The sequence below is a fragment of the Asterias rubens genome, chromosome 3, assembly GCF_902459465.1.
Source record: "Asterias rubens chromosome 3, eAstRub1.3, whole genome shotgun sequence".
In the NCBI taxonomy this organism is placed as follows: domain Eukaryota; kingdom Metazoa; phylum Echinodermata; class Asteroidea; order Forcipulatida; family Asteriidae; genus Asterias; species Asterias rubens.
Window position 1 is genome coordinate 18,047,632 of NC_047064.1, and position 19,382 is coordinate 18,067,013.

Sequence of the window (19,382 nt, forward strand, 5' to 3'; positions counted from 1 at the left end):
TTTTTATCAATTTTTGCCTTAAAAGCATAAGGCTAGCCTTGCATTTTTATCAATTTTTGCCTTAAATGCACAAGGCTAGGCAAAAATTGATAAAAATGCCTTGTCCATTTAAGGGACAAAATGATAATAATGATAAAAAAGCATTTTTATAAATTTTTGGTAATTCTAACAAACTCTAACCAATATGAACTCTAACCCTTTGAGTCCACAAGGGTTAGGGTTCAATATGGTGAATGTTAGGGTTAGAGTTTGTTAGCGTTAGGGTTTAATAGGGTGAAGGTTAGGGTTAAAGTTAGTTAGAGTTAACAACCCCAATAACATCAACATACAACTAATTGATTTGTTCAAACTCAAACTATTTTTATTACTTCCCTAAAAATAAAAGCCATGGCCATGGGAAAAAAAATAGCCAATAACCTACAGGACAGGTTAGATGAATAGAACAATGGCATTGAATTGAATTGACTACATAAATGCCAACATAATTTTAAATGCCCCCACTTAGTGCTGGTACTTGAACATTTCCATAAACAACTGCTAACTAGTCATTGGTCCTTGCGTGAACTTGACCTCTGCGGCCCAGGAATGAGCGGACAGCTAGCCCCTTTTGGCTAAGGATTGTCTAACCAACAAATAAATTTATACAATAACTAGGAGTCAAAGGCATTTGAAAGAATTAAGGTTGACTTAGCGTACCTACGCCAAATAATTCATTTGACCGTTTATGTGATAAGATGAAATATTGATACTTGAAAAAAGGCAAGTTTAAACTTTAAAATGATGCAGTAGTCTCTACTGATGTCTGTTTATGCAATTTGACCCAATATAAAAGCTATTTTTACGGAACTATACCAGTAAGTAGGGCCTACAGTGTTTACAGCATTTTCACCAAATTTACACCAATTTCTAAGTTGCAATTTCACGCTCTAGAGGGATTCATTAGGCTTTACTGATAAGGTTTTTATTTTACTAAACACAAGATACAACAGGCTTTAATTGGCCAACATTTGATACAAAAGCAACCACATTAGTGTCAGTGGCGCAGTAGCTTTGGTTTAATCTGCATTCCGTAGTAGTCGACGACGGAGAGTGTCCCCATGCAGATTGCCACTAATTCAGCGAGGAGATCGTCGTTAACACGATCACAGTACTGAAGCTCAAGGACTCGGAGGCAAGGGGTGTAGCTCGTTGATCGCTTTGGGGCTACCAGATCTTCATATTCCTGTTTCCGAATGTAGAAAAACCCCATAAAATGGATATGAATATTCATGTCATGTCTTGATACTAAAACATGTATTTCCCATTGAAAGCAGGGAGCAAGTTCGAGTGAGAGACTAGACTTGACTTAACCACTAGAAACCATAGAGCACAAGGAGATTTGACTATGTAAAACCATGCACTGGAGCATGGTTGATATGGTTAATTTGAGAGCTACGTCACAGTTTTTGGTCAGTCTAGTTCGTCAAGTCGCTCACACCTTGCTCAGTGAAAACACAGCAGAAAAAAAAGGAGATTGCTCTACCAGGCTAAGAGCAATTAGAATCCTATATTTTAGAAGCGGGTACCGCAACAATTTTAGATTTGCATTAGGGATACAGTATATTATTTGTGTTTTTTTCCTTACACGTAATATGCCAACGATTCTTTTCACAGAACTCTGAAAAGTATGAGCTTTAATGTTCTTCCAAGTGTAAAATAGTTTCTGATTTTTCCTTTTGTTCAACCTCTCAGAAAAAGTCTCATACAAAAGTCAGAACTACATGAAGGTCAACCCTGCAGTGAAATGTTCATGAGTGACACAACACGAACCTCATCACTTGAGAAATGTTCGTCTCCGAGCATGTTGAGGAGCAATCTCTCTTTCATCTTTAGTTTGATAAGTTTCTTGCAGCGCTGCCACCTTGATAACTCTGCAAGAAAAAGGCACAAAAGAGAGTTAGAGCATATATGTAACTGAAAGGGAAAAACAATGTGATGACCTGGTCCTCTGGCATGCTACATAGGAAGTGTGTACCTGAGACAAAAGTAATGTAAGGACTTGAAGAAACACTGCGTGGACTGACACACATCCACACAGTGTATTAACAGGGTTGAAAAATATGATTTTCCTTAAAGGCAGTGGACACTATTTGTAATTACTCAAAATATTTATTAGCATAAAACCTTACTTGGTGACGAGTAATGGGGAGAGGTTGATATAGTATAAAACATTGTGAGAAACAGCTCCCTCTGAAGTGACATAGTTTACGAGAAAGAAGTAATTTTCCACGAATTTGATTTCAAGACCTCAAGTTTAGAATTTGAGGTCTCGAAATCAAGCAACTAAAAAAGCACACAACTTCGTGTGACAAGGGTGTTTTTTTTCTTTCATAGTTATCTCGCAACTCCGACGACCAACTGAGCTCCAATTTTCACAGGATTGTTATTTTATGCATATGTTGATATACACCAAGTGAGTAGACTGGTCTTTGACAATTACCAATAGTGTCCACTGCCTTTAGGTGTAGAGAACAAAGCAAGTCCCCAGAGTGACTGAAACACAGATCTGGGCATGCAAGCATGGAAGGATTTCCCATTTTTGAATCATACACTTAGTTTGTCTGTTTAAATAATAAGGTCTCCTAATCTTGCGCCCCAAATCCCTGAGCTACATGTATCTAACCCCCCCACTTCCCCCCCCCCCCCCCCTAAAGTTCAAACTACAACTAAATGCCCAAATCGGTTAATCTGACTTGAAGTCATGAATGCTTTTGCAACTTTAAACTAAATGGGAAACTTTTCTATTTTCCATTGGAATGACTCAATTCTCATACCAAGTGTGCCAACAAGCGTGACAATGTTCTTTGTGTGGAAAGAAAATGAAATGAATTGAATTGTGTGAGCGACTGAAGGGGGGGATTTAATGCTCATTACACACAAGAAAAATGAGGGTATTCGTTCCGATTGAACTGATTTGAAGTTCAAGGAATGTAGTGTGGAATCTGAGAGCTTGGCTTGCCATGCGTATCAAGCAAAGCTTCATTAAAGGATGTACTTTTTCCTAACACAAAACACAATGTCCACAGATTTACAGTAAACTTACACAGTTTGAAGATTATGATAGTAGAAAGCTTCCCTTGAAATTTTACTCACTGAGGTGCTGTAGTTTTTGAGAAATGAGTAAAAGTAATAATTTTCGTCTCAGTTTCAGCATGTAAAAACGTATTAACCAGTTATGCTATGGTTAATATCATAAACTGGTTAAGGGGATTTTACATGCTAAAATAATTTTGGTCTCATGAGACCAAAATTATGTTGTGACTTGTTTTACTAATTTCTCAAAAACTACACAACCTTAGTTGCTAATATTTACAGGCAAGCTTTCCACTATCATTATCTTTAAACCTTGTAAGTTTAATGTAAATCTGTGGACATTTTAAATAAAGTACCCAAATCCTTTAAAGGGCTTTGGTACCTTTTGTAGATTAAATTTTGGGTCATGAAACAAATTCCTTTCTCACTGTGAATGAAGAAGTTTGTAATATTTTTTCATCTGCAAGGATTCAGCATGATTGTTTGACAAGTTTTTGAGGGGAAAAAAAAAGTAAAAATCACAGGGCAATGGTTCCAGGAGAGTAAATCGGTTTACATGCTAGAATAATTGTTGTCTCACTGAGACGAACATTATTTTTGTGAAACTTTTTGACTAATTCTGACAAAACCTACAGCACCTCAGCAAGAAATATTTTAAAGTAACATTACAGAATTGGTTTTTGTTAAAAAAGTATTTGCTGGCAGTGTAAGCACCATACACATAAACTGAGAAACCTGTATAAATTTGAGATCGATCGGCTATCTTGGTGACGAGAAAATGGTGAGAAACGGATTACACATTTTGCATGACATCGATTAAAAAAGAAAAGGAATAAAAATTACCGAACGATAACAAGAAATAAGTTTTATTTATTTCTCATCAAAAAAATATGACATTTCAGACCGAAAAATTTCAAGGGATATTTTTTACTGACATCGTCATTAGATCGTGTAAGTTTTATGTGGCTTTGTGATCTTAGCTGATTTTGTTGTTCAGTATATTCCTTTAATGCACTGTCTCTTCACCTGATATCAATGGCATGAATGGTTTTTCTGTGATGCGCTTCAGGCCCATCAAGAACAGCTCCACCATGAGAGGGCAGCATGACATCACGCAGGATACGGCCACGTCTGTCAATTCTGCAAAACAAAAGAACAAAAATGCGGTAAAGGATCTCTATACATTTGGTTTTTGGGACCCTTTGAATGTTGTTAGAATCCTAAGGTCGCATTTTTTAAGAAATTACTGGAGTGAAAATGTCCACGCTGGAAGAATAATCCCTTATAGGAATACACTCAAGCGTAAAAGCATTACCTGTAATAACGCTTCTTACAATCAATATTTTTGGGATAAAAGGTGATGTATTTTTCCATAACGGGGTTTGAAGTAAAATGTTTTTCAAAATACACCACTTACTATACAAAGCTGTTGTTACCACACAAGTTTTTATTGGCATCAATTTTCAGAGTCATTACCAAACGTTAGCCTTTCACTCACGCAGGCATAATATTTTTATCACTTTATTTAGTACAAAGGGCTGCCCTACATATGGTGTAGTCTTTTCATGAATTTTTTTGGCTATTATTCACAACTTTTCTAGGAAGTATATCATGCCTGCTAATGAAGCTATTGATGACTGCCCTATCTTGCCCTGCCCTACACTACTTAGTACTTTCCTGAGTTCTCAATCAATCAACGTCGTACGCCACTGGCGCCTTGACGACTATGACTGCGCAACACCATTGAAGATTTTGCCGGCTGTTTCTTTGGAGGGATGGACGAGCGGGCCGCCGCCTCGTCAACCAGAGTGTCTGCTGTGGAGCCCGTCCAACGGCGTAGGCCATCTACCCAGCGAAACCGAGGCCTCCCTGGGGTGCATCGTGACCCGGTTGGCTGTCCGTTGACCAGAGTTGTGTGGTTCGTGTGGCGTTGGAAGTGACCAAGCCACGCCCATTGTTGATTCATCAGGGTGGCCTGTGTGAGTTGCCAACGGTCGCCAATTCTTTGCTCGAGTTCCTGGTTCGAGAAAAAGTCGCTCCATATGATACCAAGCAGTTTCCTCCACATAGTTCTGCCAAACGCATCTATGGCTTTCCCACTGGTGACAGACACTGTCCATGTCGACGCGCCATACAACATCTTGGAGAGAATGAGAGCTCTCGCGAGATGGAGTTTGGTTTCAGTGCGGATGCGGGGTTTCTTGAGGTAAACGCAGGTGTTCAGGGCGCTTTTCGCTATGGCGATGCGACTGCGAATCTCGGTGGAGTCATCCATCGTAGTGTTGATGCTGCAGCCCAGATACTTGAAGTGGTAAGTCGATTTGATGGGGTTACCATGCAGCGTGATCGGTGCATCTGCTGGTGGGTTCAGTGCAAGGTGTTCAGTCTTGTCTGGGTGCAACTTCAACCCGTATGATGTGGCTATGGAGTCGAGCTTCTCCAGCATGTAGGTGGCATCTTCTGCAGAACGGGCAAGGAGCACCAAGTCATCTGCATACCTCAGCTCCCAGAACAGATCACCGGCGACGTCTGGCGGGGTGAGATGGGACACCTGTTCCTTCCATTCGCGCATCATGGCTTCCGTGTACAGGTTGAAAAGTACGGGGGACAAGGGGCAGCCTTGCCGCACCCCAACCGGCGTCTCAAATTCGTCAGTGGTCTGTCCCTTCCATGAGATCGAACCGTGGGCACCGTTGTAAAGGTTGGCGATGAGGCGGATGACTTCCGGCATGACACCGTATGCATCGATGGTTTCCAGCAGTTTGTGGTGTATGACGGAGTCGAAGGCCTTTCTGAAGTCGACAAACACCAAGTGTAGTCTGCGACCAACTGCCAAGTGCGCTTGTCCGATAAGCTTGAGTGTGAAGAACAAATCCACAAGCAAATCCCTTGGGTGTGTTTAAAACCGACGACCTTTGCATTGCTAGTGCAGATGTATGTGGGGGTTTTTTCCACAGAACTTGGGCAAGTACCAAGTATACAATGCTTAATATTAATATTAAAGCCGCTAAATCCACAGACCAATTTAAAAAACTTCTGAAAACACATCTCTTCCCTGTTTAAGCTTTTTACTTTTTCTCATGCTTTTCAAACATTGTGTATGTAGCTTTTCCGATAAGATTTTGTTGTTTATTGTGCTATTTTAGGTTTTGTAAGCGCTGTGATACAGTTTTCTATGAGGAGCGTTTCTAAATTCCTAAATACCCGAGAAAAAATACCTGTGATATTTTTTCACAGGACTTGGGAAAGTACAGAGTATGCAGTGCTAACACACATCGGTGTATGGGTAAAAACAAAAATTAATATTCTTTATCCCCGATGCAAAACTACCATCTTTTAAATAAATATATACCTGAGTTCCAGCTCATATCCAGCTTCTTCATCAGTCTTAAACTGGGCATCATAGCCTGCACCACCCCGTCGGTCAACGACTCCACTCCAGACATGTTCAGTGTACTTAACCCCTGGCAGTTCCAGGCTAGAGACATTAGGGTAGATGGTGTTGTTGGGCACTGTCGTAGCGTCAGTGTCTCCAGACTGGCGCAGTGCTTGGCGATCTCCGCAAGTCCTTTGTCACCGATCTCCTCGCACCATGAAACCTCTAACGTGGTGATCTGAAATGGTTGAACAAAAAAGGCGATTCATAATTTGTTTTCTCTCAAAATGTTTACGAAACCACAACTGAAGAAACTTTTGTATGTGAATATAAAGTACCGTGAAAGGCTTGTTTCTTATACTGACAAAGAAGACAGTTATATATTTGTGTTGCTTTGTCATTGAAGAATACCTTTAAAGGCAGTGGACACTATTGGTCATTGGTAATTGTCAAAGACTAGCCTTCACAGTTGGTGTATCTCGACATAAGCATAAAATTTAACAAACCTGTGAAAATTTGAGCTCAATCGATCATCGAAGTTGCGAGATAATAATGAAAGAAAAAAAACACCCTTGTCACACAAAGTTGTGTGCGTTTAGATGGTTGATTTCGAGACCTCAAGTTTTAAATCTGAGGTCTCGAAATCAAATTCGTGGAAAATTACTTCTTTCTCGTAAACTATGTCACTTCAGAGGGAGCTGTTTCTCAACATGTTTTATACCATCAACCTCTCCCCAATACTCAAGAAAGGTATTATGCTAATAATTATTGTTGTATTAATTACCAAAAGTGTCCACTACATGTACCTTTAACTCTTTAATCTATCAAAAAGTCATATACAGTCAACCCTCATTATAAAGAGCACTGTTAAAAAGAGGTTTCGCTTGTCAAGAGTACATTATGAAGTCCTGAATCTTATTTTTGCTTTGTGCTGTCCTCTTATAACAGCGTTCCTGCTAAAGAGACTTTTTAAAAATACTATGTCAGATTTTTGGCCCCAAACATTAAAAAATAGATTTTTAAAATTTTTTTTAGTGAATGGTATTTCAAAGAGTATCACCCGCTCTAACGAAAAAAGGTTTCACTTTTACTTTTAATGGTCAGGAACCATGACAAAAACTTAAAACGTTTCTTATAAAACACATAAGAATTGGTCATGTGATATATTGTCGGGATCCCAACAAAAACTTACTTTGAGCACTTTATTTCACTGCAACTAAGAATTGGCGCACTTCTTCACAGCAATGGCTCAAATGAAAGCTTGTAACTTTCTCGACCCCCATCAAAATACCGTTTCTCACTTGAACTTTTAATCAAAATCTTTTGGTCAAATCGGCCAAAAAACTGACATAGCATCTTTAAATTGATTAAAGCCATTATACACTTTCGGTACAGAAAAAAAAGGAAAAGTTCACAGATTTACAAAGAAGGTAATGGTGAAAGACTTCTCTTGAAATATTGTTCCATGAAATGCTTTACTTTTTGAGAAAACATTAAAACAATATCAATTCTCGTTAGCGAGAATTACAAATTTATTATAAACACATGTCATACATGACACGGCGAAACGCGCGAAAACAGGAGTGGGTTTTTCCGTTATTTTCTCCCGGCTCCGATCACCGATTGAGCCTAAATTTTCACAGGTTTGTTATTTTATATATAAGTTGTGATACACAAAGTGTGGGACTTGGACAATACTGTTTACCGAAAGTGTATAATGGCTTTAAAATAAAGGTTGGACAAATCTCTGCAGAATTAAATAATTCTGCCCTCTTACCTGTCTTCCGAGATGATTGGCAATACGAGACAGCGTAGAGTCGCTTATGTTTGTCTCTGATAGTTTGATGCTCTCTAGTTGGCATGAGTTATCCTTGAAGAACACTGGAGTTAAAGCCAAATCTTTGATGTAACAGACACCTGCAAAGACAATATTCTAAAGTATAAATAATCAACGATCGAAGCAAAAATTGAGCCTGGATCAAATTTTTTTATCTTCACTGAGCAAGTGGCACATAGATTCATTCGTAAAAGTTTTTGACTGCAGAAACATGCAACCAAAAATTGTTTTAACCTCACAAAAACTGCATTATTAATCATAACTCAACACGTGCATTGCAGAATACCGGAACCGACCTGCAAAGAGTAATGAATAAGTTGTCTTTTGTCTATTGCTTGCTTTTTTCTTTTTCCGTCTCTGACAGTAGTTTTGAAGTCTAGTCACACTGGGCTGGGTGACTAAGGGCACCTAGTACCTTTCGATTGAGCAACATAAGAAATATAGCCAAGTTTTTCCCCTTTAGACAACAAGTACCCTGCATCCTCAACAATTACTCAATGGATTTGCCTCAATGTGTTTGTTCAAGAAGACGCTCTGCCTCTAGCCCTCGCCCCCTACCACCAATCCACCCATGCCCTTCAGCAAATGACTTTCTCCTGTTCTAGCAACCCTTGTTCATAAAGATCCTTCTTACCTTGAAGGTCAAGCTGTTTTAGGTTCGTACACTCATACATCAGATTGGCCACACCCAAGCTTGTTAAACTGCTGCAGTCATACTATAGACGGAAACAAAGCACACATAAATATAAATGACTTTTAAAAAAATGGTTGTGATTTATTATTTGATATATTATCTGTAATAAAAAGTCGCATCCCCTTAAGGTAATCCCCTACATGTAGCTGCTGTTACCCAGGTTGTATTATAAACTTGGGTGAGCTACCTGGCTATCCTGGCAGTTAACGGTTGTTCGCTTCTGATTGGCAACCAGAATAAAGATATAGACAAGATAGGGAGACCACCAACATAGGACTAGATAGCTCAGTTGGTAGAGCCCCAGCAGGTAAAACCAGTTTCTTCTTGGTTCGAATCCCACTCTTGTGTTTTTTTCTTTGTTCATTTTTTTACAAAAATATGTCAACTAATTAAATCTGAAACTTGGTATAATAAACCACCTATCATAATCATCCCAAGAATTTTGTTCAACCTGAATTTTTTGTTTGAATGTTCTCTTTTGAAACCTCCCAAGGTGTACAACTATAGACCTTTATCACACTGTCACCATCTTGGTCATGTTCCCTGTTTCCAATAACCGTAATAAATGCTAACATTCATTGCGCAAACATGGCACCAGACTATTATTCAGTCCAGCCTCAGTTTGGTTACAATGAGTTGGAAGTGAGTAAAATCAAGATGGCCACACCATGATAAAGGTCTATTGGAAAAGGAGAGCACCTCCTCCAACTGAAATCAAGCTTTCAGGCCTTCTTTACAGAAACAATTTGGCTCCTTTTGTCCACTCACCAGGCACAGAGATTGCAATTTGGACGCTCCCCCAGCCAAGATGCCGAGCATCGGATCCGTCAGCTCTTTCCAAGACACTGTCAACTTCTTCAACTCCTTATTGGCTACGAAAAACTCCTTCAGACAAGTCTCCACCAGAGTAGCGTCAAAGTCGATGGTGCCGATATCCAGAGACGTCATACAGGGTTTGTACAGCCGCCTCCATGTGGTCGATGCGTGATTATGTGGCGTTTCATTGGTCGACGAGTGATCATCCGGCATTTCATTGGTCGACGAAAGATCATCCAAGGTTTCACTGGTTGATGATTTAATACAGGCATTGTCATTGGTTGATGTTTTAATACAGGCATTGTCATTGGTCGAATCGGTTGGACATGATTTGCATTCACCAGCATTAGTATCATTTGCCTCTACCTCAGACGAGGAATGCCTACTACATGTAAGTTCCTCTTTCATATCTCCTTCAGTTAAAGAGCTTGACACTTCTGGTGCACATTCCAAACCTGCAGATTTAATTTCACTGTCCGACTGGAATTCTTGAGGTTTTGGCGAACCCTTCCTGTTTGGTCTCCATAAGGTACTCTTTACCTCCTCAAGACGATTATCTTCAGGTTGGTTGCTAGTCCTCCTAGACCCCTGAACCATATTGCACTGCAGACAACGTTCCCTGGGCTTGGCCCAGCTCAGTCCGAAGCCTTCCTTACCCTTCTTGCAATCGTGGGCGGAACAAGTACAGATGCTATGAACATCATCCATTCTCTCATGGTTTGTGAATCGGACAATATCATCACCAGTCGGTTCTTGCGCTCCAGTTGAGCCTTTTTGAAAATTCTTCTCATGCATTAAAGCCATCCTACAGTCATTGATAACATCATTAACATAACCACTCAAGACATCACTAAATTCATCTCCAGCATCTGAAGAAACATCTTCGGTTCTAACATCTAATCTACAACCCTCAGTCATAACTTCTCCTACAATCCCGGCAGCATTCTGTACTTTGGTTGCATCCTGAAACTCCAGTATCTCTAAATGTTCTATATCTTGGACGAAAGTACCGTCCTGCAACAGTGTTAATACTCCATGGTTCCCTGGATCATCCTGTAATGCATCGCTACAAGGGTGACCATCTTCCAATACCGAGGCCACCTCAGGGTCAACGTTCTGCTTTTGCTCTTCCATGATTCTTCCCAAATCCTCTCCAGAATCGTCTCCCCCATCTTTGTCCATCTCCCTCTCCTCCCCCTCTGCCGCTTCGTTTTCTCCTCCCCGGTCATCCACCGTGTGGCCTTCTTCATCCTGAATGTTCTTCAGTCTTTCTTGTAGTACTCTGAACTCCGTGATGAGCTGAGCCAGCGTGATACCGTCTACTGAGCCGGGATCCAGGATGGACTTGTTGGCTTCGGCGGCGAGCTGTACGGCCGTCGACAGGCTGTAGCCAGACAGAAACCACAGAATGGTGCAATCCATCTGGATGAAACCAATAGAAATATTGTTTACAATTGTTTTCTTTCATTTTATCAGAGATCGCCTAACGTGGCGATCTAAATATAAACATGACATGGTTTGGTTGTCAAAGGCCGACTTTTGTGACGTCTCACCTTTTTTGTTTTTAATGAGAAATCTACCAACATCACAACGCTGGACGGCCACTTCAAGTTGAGGTCAACACTTACTGATTGTGCTGTTAACCCATATCAACCGTCAGCAAGGGGAACGTTGCCACCTACTCCTTGGGCTGAAACAGGATTACCCCCTCCACGGTCCACAAGGATGTAGGCATGGGTATCGCACACTGCCTCTATAGTCTGGGGAATTCAAACTTAAGCGGTAAGTGGTTCCAAAGTAAGTCATTGAACCAGATATGTAACTCACAAATGTCTTGTTCATGAACACCATAGCAATGTTAATTCCATACCTGTGTGGCCGACACATTGAGGCATCGTAGTCTTGGACCGCACAGCTCGGTCAAGTGACGAATGCAAGTACTTGTAAGCTGCTGATTGCCTGATAGATCCACACTACTCAAGTTATATCCACCAGTGACTGATAAAAAAAGAAATTTGTGAATAATTTTCTATTTTTGCAACTATAGAGTTTCATTCATATAAATGAGCCTGAAAGTAAAAAAATTGTACCCTAGTCAGTGGGAAAATTCCCAGGGAAAATCTGGTTTCGGGCTCAAAAATTCTAACTCACTTAGGAGGAAGGAGTTTATTGGTAAACGAGGCAATGCATCATTCAACTTGAATTGATCTGATTTTTGTTGATATGAAGACAGAAGAGTAGCAAATAATAAAAACAAAACATAGAGCAAAACACTCATTTTCTGCAGTACATTGATAAACTATTATAAACAATGGTTGGCAACCAGAGTTGGCAGAATAGCGCCCTCTAGTGTTGATATATTATACTACCTTGGTCTTGCCGTCCTGTTCTGTCTTCAAGAAGGCCTTGGGTTTCGGACAGTGCAAAGACGTTATCTGTAACCTCCGAACAGACCGATAGATTCAGATGGGTGAGGTGCTGGAGACCTTTAAGCAATTTCTGTACCAGGAATAATAGTAAGATTTTTGGGTTGAACAAAGAATTGACTAGAGTGGGATTTGAACCAACGACCTCCAGATTAAGGTGCCGGCGCTCTACCAACTGAGAGCACATACATGCATCCCTATATGATGGCGGTGTCCCTATTTTGTCAATATCATTTTGGGGGGTTGCCAGTCAGAAGCAATACAACCGTTTACTGCTGTGTAGCCAGTGATCACACCCAAATTAAGATACAACTTGTGAAGCGGCAGCAAGGAATAATATGTCAGTTTTAAATTCACCCTCTAGCACTTTATCTACCATCATCTCAAAAGTGCTTACTATTTTTTATTCTGATCTTAAAATCTGACAGCTGAAATAACGTCAGAAATGTTTTACACACCTGGACAAATTTATTTGATACATCACGGCAACCCTCAAAGGACAGTGAAGTGAGTTGTGGTGCATGTTGGGTAATGACATCACAAAGCATCATGGGGATCCCCAGGTTACAGCCGTCGAGTTCTAGATACTGAAGCTTACTGCACCTGAGAATAAAAAAAAGGCAAAATGTGTAAATTTTTTACCATCTGACAATACATGTAGCTTTACTCAAATCGTATTCAACATTTCATCTCGGGATACATTTTATGAGTACTAGACCAAAGACAAATTTAAAGTACCGGTGAAAATTTTGAATTAGTTTCAGTGAAAATTCTCCACTGAGTGGTCCTGCTGTACAGTGTTGAAAATCATCCCTGTTTCATTTGGAAGATTGACTATTGAAACAGTCACGGAACTAGTTGGTCCTGCTGGCAGGTCACTAAAAAAGTTAAGTGTAAATTCTGGCTTGCCATGGCTTGTGTCTTGTGGAATTTCATGTAAGGCTTTGTCATACATGGCTATTTTTAAAGGCAACTTTGGGCAACCAATGCACTACAAGCTCAAGGAACACTTTGGCAGCACAACAGACATTCGCCTAGCTACAAATGTATAACTCACAATCCCCAGGAGAATGAGAAAACTGAAATGAGAATTAACTTTCTTCCTGGAGATTGCCTGGAACTGGTTGCCTGTAAATTTCCTTGTGTGACATGGCCCTTTTTTATCATAGAGCCATGTCACACGAGACAATTTACAGACATCCAGTTCCAGGCAATCTTCAAGAAGAAAAGGTGTTCACATTTGAATGTTCAGATATTTTTCTTGTATATTTTCTTGCTGATCATAAGACATTGTTAGAAAAGTGTGTTACCAAAGTGGTAGTGCCGCATGCATGGCATAGGTTGTCTCCAGGTTGCCTAGAAAAGTTGACTTGTGTGACAAGGCCCCAAGTCTCCACAGCCTCAACCAAATACTTTCTTTAACATAATTTTTGTTGTTTAAACCCTTCATACTTCTTAAGCGTCTCCTTGAGAAACTTGTATTCCGTTCCGGCGTCCTCCTCCAAGACACAGCTCTGCTTGAGGTTCAACGACCTCAAATGGGGCGGAGCTAGCACAGGCAGCAGGTAGGCAGGAAACTGTCTGGGATAGCTCTCCACAAAGAGATTGAGAAGGTCCTTAGTGACAGCTGTGTAGAGATTCGTGGTCAATTTGGAGATAAGTGATTGGGCCTTGATCTTGCAGTCAGGGGAGTGGCGGTCACTGTGGTCGAGTAGAGTGCGCACAACGACGGCTGACGCCATGTGATTGAGTGAGACCACTGCTGACATCTTGGTGCCGTCAAATTTTACCTGAAAGTGAAATAGTTTTGAATACAAATTTCGACCCTGGCAGAGTTTCGAAAGGCTAAATGACAACACAACAGCCTAAATGTGTTGTCATTGAGTCTTTGAGAAAGACTCTTCTAGGGTCGAAATGTCATGTCATTAATTTATTTTTTTTTGCATTTATTCCATTTTAGATCCTCCATGAGTGTTGGTACGCTTTTGAAATAACATATTTCTTGATTTTCTTGTTTTTAAAGCCTCTGGACACTTTCGGTAAACCAAGGCCCAGACTTCGTGTATCACAACTTATAATAAAAAACCTGTGGAAATTTAGGCTCAATTGGTCATTAGAATTAGAGTTAGACATTATGATTTATAAATGTTGCCTTTTTGTTAAATATTGCTTACCCTTCTCTGTCTTCCTTTTTAAATTGTAGATATGCCCTACCCCCATGTTACAATTATGTTTTATTTAATTTAGTTAAATTAAAGACAGTGGACACTATTACTATTAGTATTAATGGTAAATGTCAAAGACTTGTCTTCACATTTGGTGTATCTCAACATATGCATAATATAATAATCCTGTGAACATTTGAGATCAATTGTTCGTTGAAGTTGCGAGATAATAATGAAAGTAAAAAACACACTTGTCACACAAAGTTGTGTGCTTTCAGATGCTTGATTTTGTGACCTCAAACTCTAAACTTGAGGTCTCAAAATCAAATTTTGTGGAAAATTACTCCTTTCTCAAAAACTACATTATACTTCAGAGGGAGCCGAATCTCACAATGTTTTATAATATCATTATTATATATCAATCTCTCCCTATTTTTTGTATTACTCGTAATCAAGTTAGGTTTTATGATAATAGTTTTTTTGAGTAATTACCAGTAGAAAGTTCTACTTCTAAGTTCTACTTCGATACTTGGCATAGTCCATCAGTCAGGATATAAACGCCAATACTATAGTGTCCACTGCCTTGAATTGGAATGTCAAGATTGTCAGTGACGACAGTCACACTGACAGTGTCACTGTGCCTGCTGGTTATGTCAGTCAGTGCATGGAGGTAGCAGTGTGTGTGTGTGTCAGTGCAGCAGTTGAGCATGTTGAGTCTGCTCTGGACTGGACAGAACATGGATGATGGATGGAGGAAGGAACAACAAACAAGAACCAACCTTTCACCGATTCAAGTCATGCAGGTAGAGATGATAACATCAACTTTACATGGACTTTTGGTGGATTAACTACCTCCATGGGTGATTACCCCTTTTCACCACCACTAGTCACTCAGTCAGTGTCTAGCTAAGATAGCTATGTTTGTATTGTAAACATTTTAGCCACATTTTTTGTTTAGTCAATGGAATCTCGATAGACAGGTTTCTTTTTGTTTGTCCTGACACTGATATGACTGGATGTGAAAGACGTCCAGATGCAGACTACTGAATCTGACCAAACTTACAATCCATGCAGTGCAAGGTGGTGAAATTTCTGTCTCTCTTCTTTCTGTTTTAACAAATCTGCTTATATTTCTTAATGAGGCCAGCTTCTTAGTACATTTTATTCTACATTCTTTGAAAATATACAAGTGAGCTTACGAGATTGTAATATTTGGCCCACCATTAAATCAGCAATTTTACATTTATATTCATTACAAAACCCCCAAAACTTGCACTCTCTGCCTCAAAAAGTAAAAAATTACCCTTTAGATTACCGCCTTAAACCGCATGGTTTCTAGTTATCCAGAGTTTGCCAACCCTGGATTTTGCTTGGGCCCCCAGCTGCTGGAGCTCGCTTGCGAACAACGTGGAAAATCAGTACAGCGGGCTTAAGAAGTGGAGCCGAAGTCGGAGCAGCCGAAACTGAAACCGTAAGTTCCGAAAACGGCCACAGAACAAGAACAATGGTCGGAAGTCAACAAAATAATCTTTCTGCTGCAAACACAAGCATAGTTGCGATAACGTAACCCTCCGGCTACGCCGTCGGAGGGTTACGTTATCGCAACTAACACAAGCATTGCATCAGCAGACGAATAAAGAATTAGCAGACGACCCTTTGTTGATGGTGTTGCTGAGTTTATGAAAATGGTGTAATTCCTTCCCAAGCAAGGAGGGATGCAATCGAATCGCCTGCTGAGTGAGTTGACAATGCTTTTCAAAATTCAATCGATTAATTATGGAAATCTGATTCAGAATAATTTCATTATTTGTTTTAAAAATAAAAAGTTATCTAACTCTACTGCATACACACCCACTCTCGCGCACTAGTGTCACTGACTAAACAGCAGAAGTAACTCACCGAAATCAGATGTTATGTTTGATAATGTTGATGGTATAATAATTATAAATAAATGTATATAAAGTGTTGTTTATTTTTATTTCGTTAAAGCCAGTGGACACTATTGGTAATTGTCAAAGACCAGTCTTCTCACTTGCTGTCCCCTGTACCTCAACCATAGAGCAACTATGCCTCAACATATGCATAAAATATTTGAGCTCGATTGGTCATCGGAGTTGCGAGATAACTATGAAAGGAAAAACACCCTTGTCACACGAAGTGGTGGGCTTTCGAAACCTCAAATTCTAAACTTGAGGTCTCGAAATCAAATTCGTGGAAGATTACTTCTTTCTCGCAAACTACCCTAGAGGGAGAGGGAGCCGTTTCCCACAATGTTTTATACTACCAAACTCTCCCCATTACTTGTTAACAAGGAAGATTTTAGGCTAATAATTATTTTGAGACGGTGTCCACTGCCTTTAAGAAGTGACAGCAGTTCTGAGTGGATAGAGACAGGGTTGCATTCTTGCCATCTTGGACTTGGCTGGTCACAACTTCAGAGAGATAAATTTAATTTAATAATAACTCATAATAATATTTGGTTTTGATACAGTGCTTTATTTTATACACCATGTCTCACTCAAAGCGCTTTGTTCTGTACACATTTTTTGTCCACAGATTTCTTCAGAAACTTCATCAGACATCATCTCAATTCTTATAACCTGATCCCATCCTCGCCAAAATATGGGCATTTCCTTGGACAACTTCAAAAGCATCTTCACATGCAGAACATTGCTTGGTAGCCTGGCCCTCACCGGAACCTGTCTAGCATGTGATCATATTCTCCAGCTACCAGGCGTTGCATCCAGTACTTACGGCCGGGCAGTTGTTGATAACTTCTCCCACGGAATGGTGGGTGCGATGTCGTGGGCCATGGTGGTTCTCGTGATCCCGCCATGCAGCTTGCGTCAGCTGGCGGAGGTTATCTTGTGCGGCTTGCTTGCTTCACTGTTGGATGTGGATCACTTTATTGCTGCGAGGTCTTTTGAGTTGAAGGTAAAAGGACTTTTTTTCTGCCAAACTGCAGTGAAAAGCGGTTTTACCCTGTGAAAATCTCATGTCGAGCACAACAAATATTACCACAGAATGACAAATCCATTAGCCTTTTTGAGGTACATGACCCGAGTTCAGCCATCAACATCCCTCTTGGATAAAGATCCAGTCTTTCGACCTTTGTTGCTGTAGCAAAGAAATTTGTCATGCCATATTTTCTGCTTATCAGCTTTGAAATTTGGCTCTGACTAGGGCCCAATTTCATAGCTACTTTAAGCAGAGGATTATTGAAGCGGAAAAAAACATGATACCAGTCACATTTTGTACATGTATAAAATGTTTTTGTAGCTGGTAACCTAAACTAATTCTGGTAAGCATAATTTTGTTGTGCTGAGTAGCTCTATGAACCTGGGTCCGAACCTGACTGCCTGTCTATTGTATTGATCTTGAGCAGTGCTGACTGTATGAACAATTTTCTCTTCTTTTCCTCCATACAGGAAGTCTTAGCGTTGCCCTTCAGACCTCCTCTTCACTCGACCACTCTCATTCTCCTCATCGCCATCTTCCTCCTCCTTGGTGTACGTCTTGCCTCCTCCTCCCAGTACCTTCAATCCTTGCCCTACATGTTCATCGTTGCAACCTTCTCCCATCAACTCCGAGATGCTTCGAGGCGAGGGCTGTGGTTCTGGCCGTTGGGCTCCACGCCCCCTCTACCCTACTGGATTTATATTGTCAGCGTTGTTAGTTTGCCAATTAGCATCAGACTGGTCATGGAGAGGATAGATCCGTGGTTGTTGAAATATAGTGCAGGACACACAGGACAGTTTAATGTGTAATTTGTGGCAATTTGGATTTGGTATTTATAATAATAACAAAAACATTTGAAGACATTTAATATTATGCATTAAGTCTGGTTCATACTTCTGAATGTGATACAAACTTTGACATCACAATTTGCATAAGTTGACTGTCGCAACTCCTGCGAAACATTTCGCTGCGAAAACAGCCCTGTGAAGTCAAAATTTGCTGGTATTCGCAGAAAGTATGAACCAGTACTTAATTGCAGTCTGAGCCTCTATGCGCAACACCTTGCGAAGGGTGTCATGGCCGAGCGGTTTACAGCATTAAATTCAAGTTCTGGTGGTTAAAAGATATCAGTGCGTGGGTTCAAGTCCTGGTCATGATACTTGTGTCCTTGAGCAAGATGCTTTTATGCTTTAATTGCTTCTCCTCACCCAGGGGTATAAATGGGTACCTGCTAGGGCAGAGGTTGATATTATGTATGAAATTTTCTTTTGGAGAGCCACGGCCCGGGTGCATTTGACTTTCAACCATCTCTAAGTTAAAATATTCTGCACCTGAAAGAACAAATTTTCTTTTGAGCTGGACTTAATTATAAATCATTGTGTCATCATTACTTTGAATATAGCTGTTAGTTGTTTTTAAATGTAGATAATGTAACACAAACAGGACTGTTTGATCAATTTTAAAAGTGGAGATATTTTTCATTATATTTCTTTTAAGATCAAATTAAAAAAGGGAAAAGGTGCACATATATTGTATAACAACTCTTTTATTTATTTATTAAGCTCTGAAAATACTATGGGGAAAAATTGATTCTATACACATCTGAAAGAATTGTCATTCATTAAAATGTTTAAACAAGATAGTAATTAGTATTTAGGTTTAAAATTTGTGCAACTGTATTCTTCAATAATCAAATTCTAAAGTCAATTATTTGATACTTAAATAAACGAGTAGTACAACTACAATATACATGTATGAGCTCTGATTTAAAAACATTTTTGTTTGCAGATTGCATATGATACTGTTCATGGTACACTTGGTAATGGGAGACTTTGAGTCGCTTGCGGCAGCATTTAAACAATCCTTTTTTTGCGGCTCTGAGCAGACGTGTCAAGCTCAGTACTGAGGGCGTGCACTACTGATGAGAACTGTAAAAAAAGGACCGTCAAAAAGTCTCCCATTGAATTTATGTTGGATCGTTATTTGATCACCAGATCATTTCTCACAATTCTCAGTAAACAACATTTGCATAATGATC

At 39.9% G+C, this 19,382-nt stretch overlaps 2 protein-coding genes across 4 annotated transcripts; one reads left to right on the forward strand and one right to left on the reverse strand.

The window, feature by feature from the left end:
- Positions 1 to 1,000: 1,000 nt before the first annotated feature.
- On the reverse strand, positions 1,001 to 15,756 carry LOC117288031. Of its 2 annotated transcripts, none has more exons than XM_033768713.1 (12): positions 15,690 to 15,756; positions 13,674 to 14,011; positions 12,680 to 12,824; positions 12,165 to 12,294; positions 11,666 to 11,793; positions 9,748 to 11,217; positions 8,920 to 9,001; positions 8,226 to 8,365; positions 6,425 to 6,686; positions 4,099 to 4,212; positions 1,810 to 1,910; positions 1,001 to 1,222 (listed from the first exon to the last, which is right to left on the reverse strand). In XM_033768713.1, exons 2-12 carry the CDS (start codon positions 13,988 to 13,990, stop codon positions 1,034 to 1,036), a joined length of 3,078 nt encoding a protein of 1,025 aa, XP_033624604.1. In that variant the 5' UTR covers positions 13,991 to 14,011; positions 15,690 to 15,756; the 3' UTR covers positions 1,001 to 1,033. The 2 variants fall into 2 exon arrangements, with proteins under 2 accessions (XP_033624604.1, XP_033624603.1); XM_033768712.1 differs by lacking the exon at positions 15,690 to 15,756 and adding an exon at positions 15,166 to 15,352.
- LOC117288032 (transmembrane protein 267-like) lies at positions 15,126 to 18,486 on the forward strand. 2 transcript variants are annotated; one of them, XM_033768714.1, is made up of 4 exons: positions 15,126 to 15,189; positions 15,769 to 15,857; positions 16,943 to 17,320; positions 17,815 to 18,486. In XM_033768714.1, exons 3-4 carry the CDS (start codon positions 17,009 to 17,011, stop codon positions 18,151 to 18,153), a joined length of 651 nt encoding a protein of 216 aa, XP_033624605.1. In that variant the 5' UTR covers positions 15,126 to 15,189; positions 15,769 to 15,857; positions 16,943 to 17,008; the 3' UTR covers positions 18,154 to 18,486. The 2 variants fall into 2 exon arrangements, with proteins under 2 accessions (XP_033624605.1, XP_033624606.1); XM_033768715.1 differs by lacking the exon at positions 15,126 to 15,189 and adding an exon at positions 15,409 to 15,466.
- The last annotated feature ends 896 nt before the right edge of the window (positions 18,487 to 19,382 follow it).

Bases quoted from the DNA above. Each gene is read 5' to 3' on its own strand.
- LOC117288032 (XM_033768714.1), top strand. From the start codon at position 17,009: ATGGGCATTTCCTTGGACAACTTCAAAAGCATCTTCACATGCAGAACA. The intron at 17,321-17,814 runs GTAAAAGGACTT...TCCTCCATACAG, and splicing joins CGAGGTCTTTTGAGTTGAAG to GAAGTCTTAGCGTTGCCCTT.
- LOC117288031 (XM_033768713.1), bottom strand. From the start codon at position 13,990: ATGTCAGCAGTGGTCTCACTCAATCACATGGCGTCAGCCGTCGTTGTG. The intron at 6,687-8,225 runs GTAAGAGGGCAG...CAACCATTTCAG, and splicing joins CCAATCATCTCGGAAGACAG to ATCACCACGTTAGAGGTTTC. The intron at 1,911-4,098 runs GTGAAGAGACAG...TTTTTCTTGCAG, and splicing joins ATTCATGCCATTGATATCAG to AGTTATCAAGGTGGCAGCGC.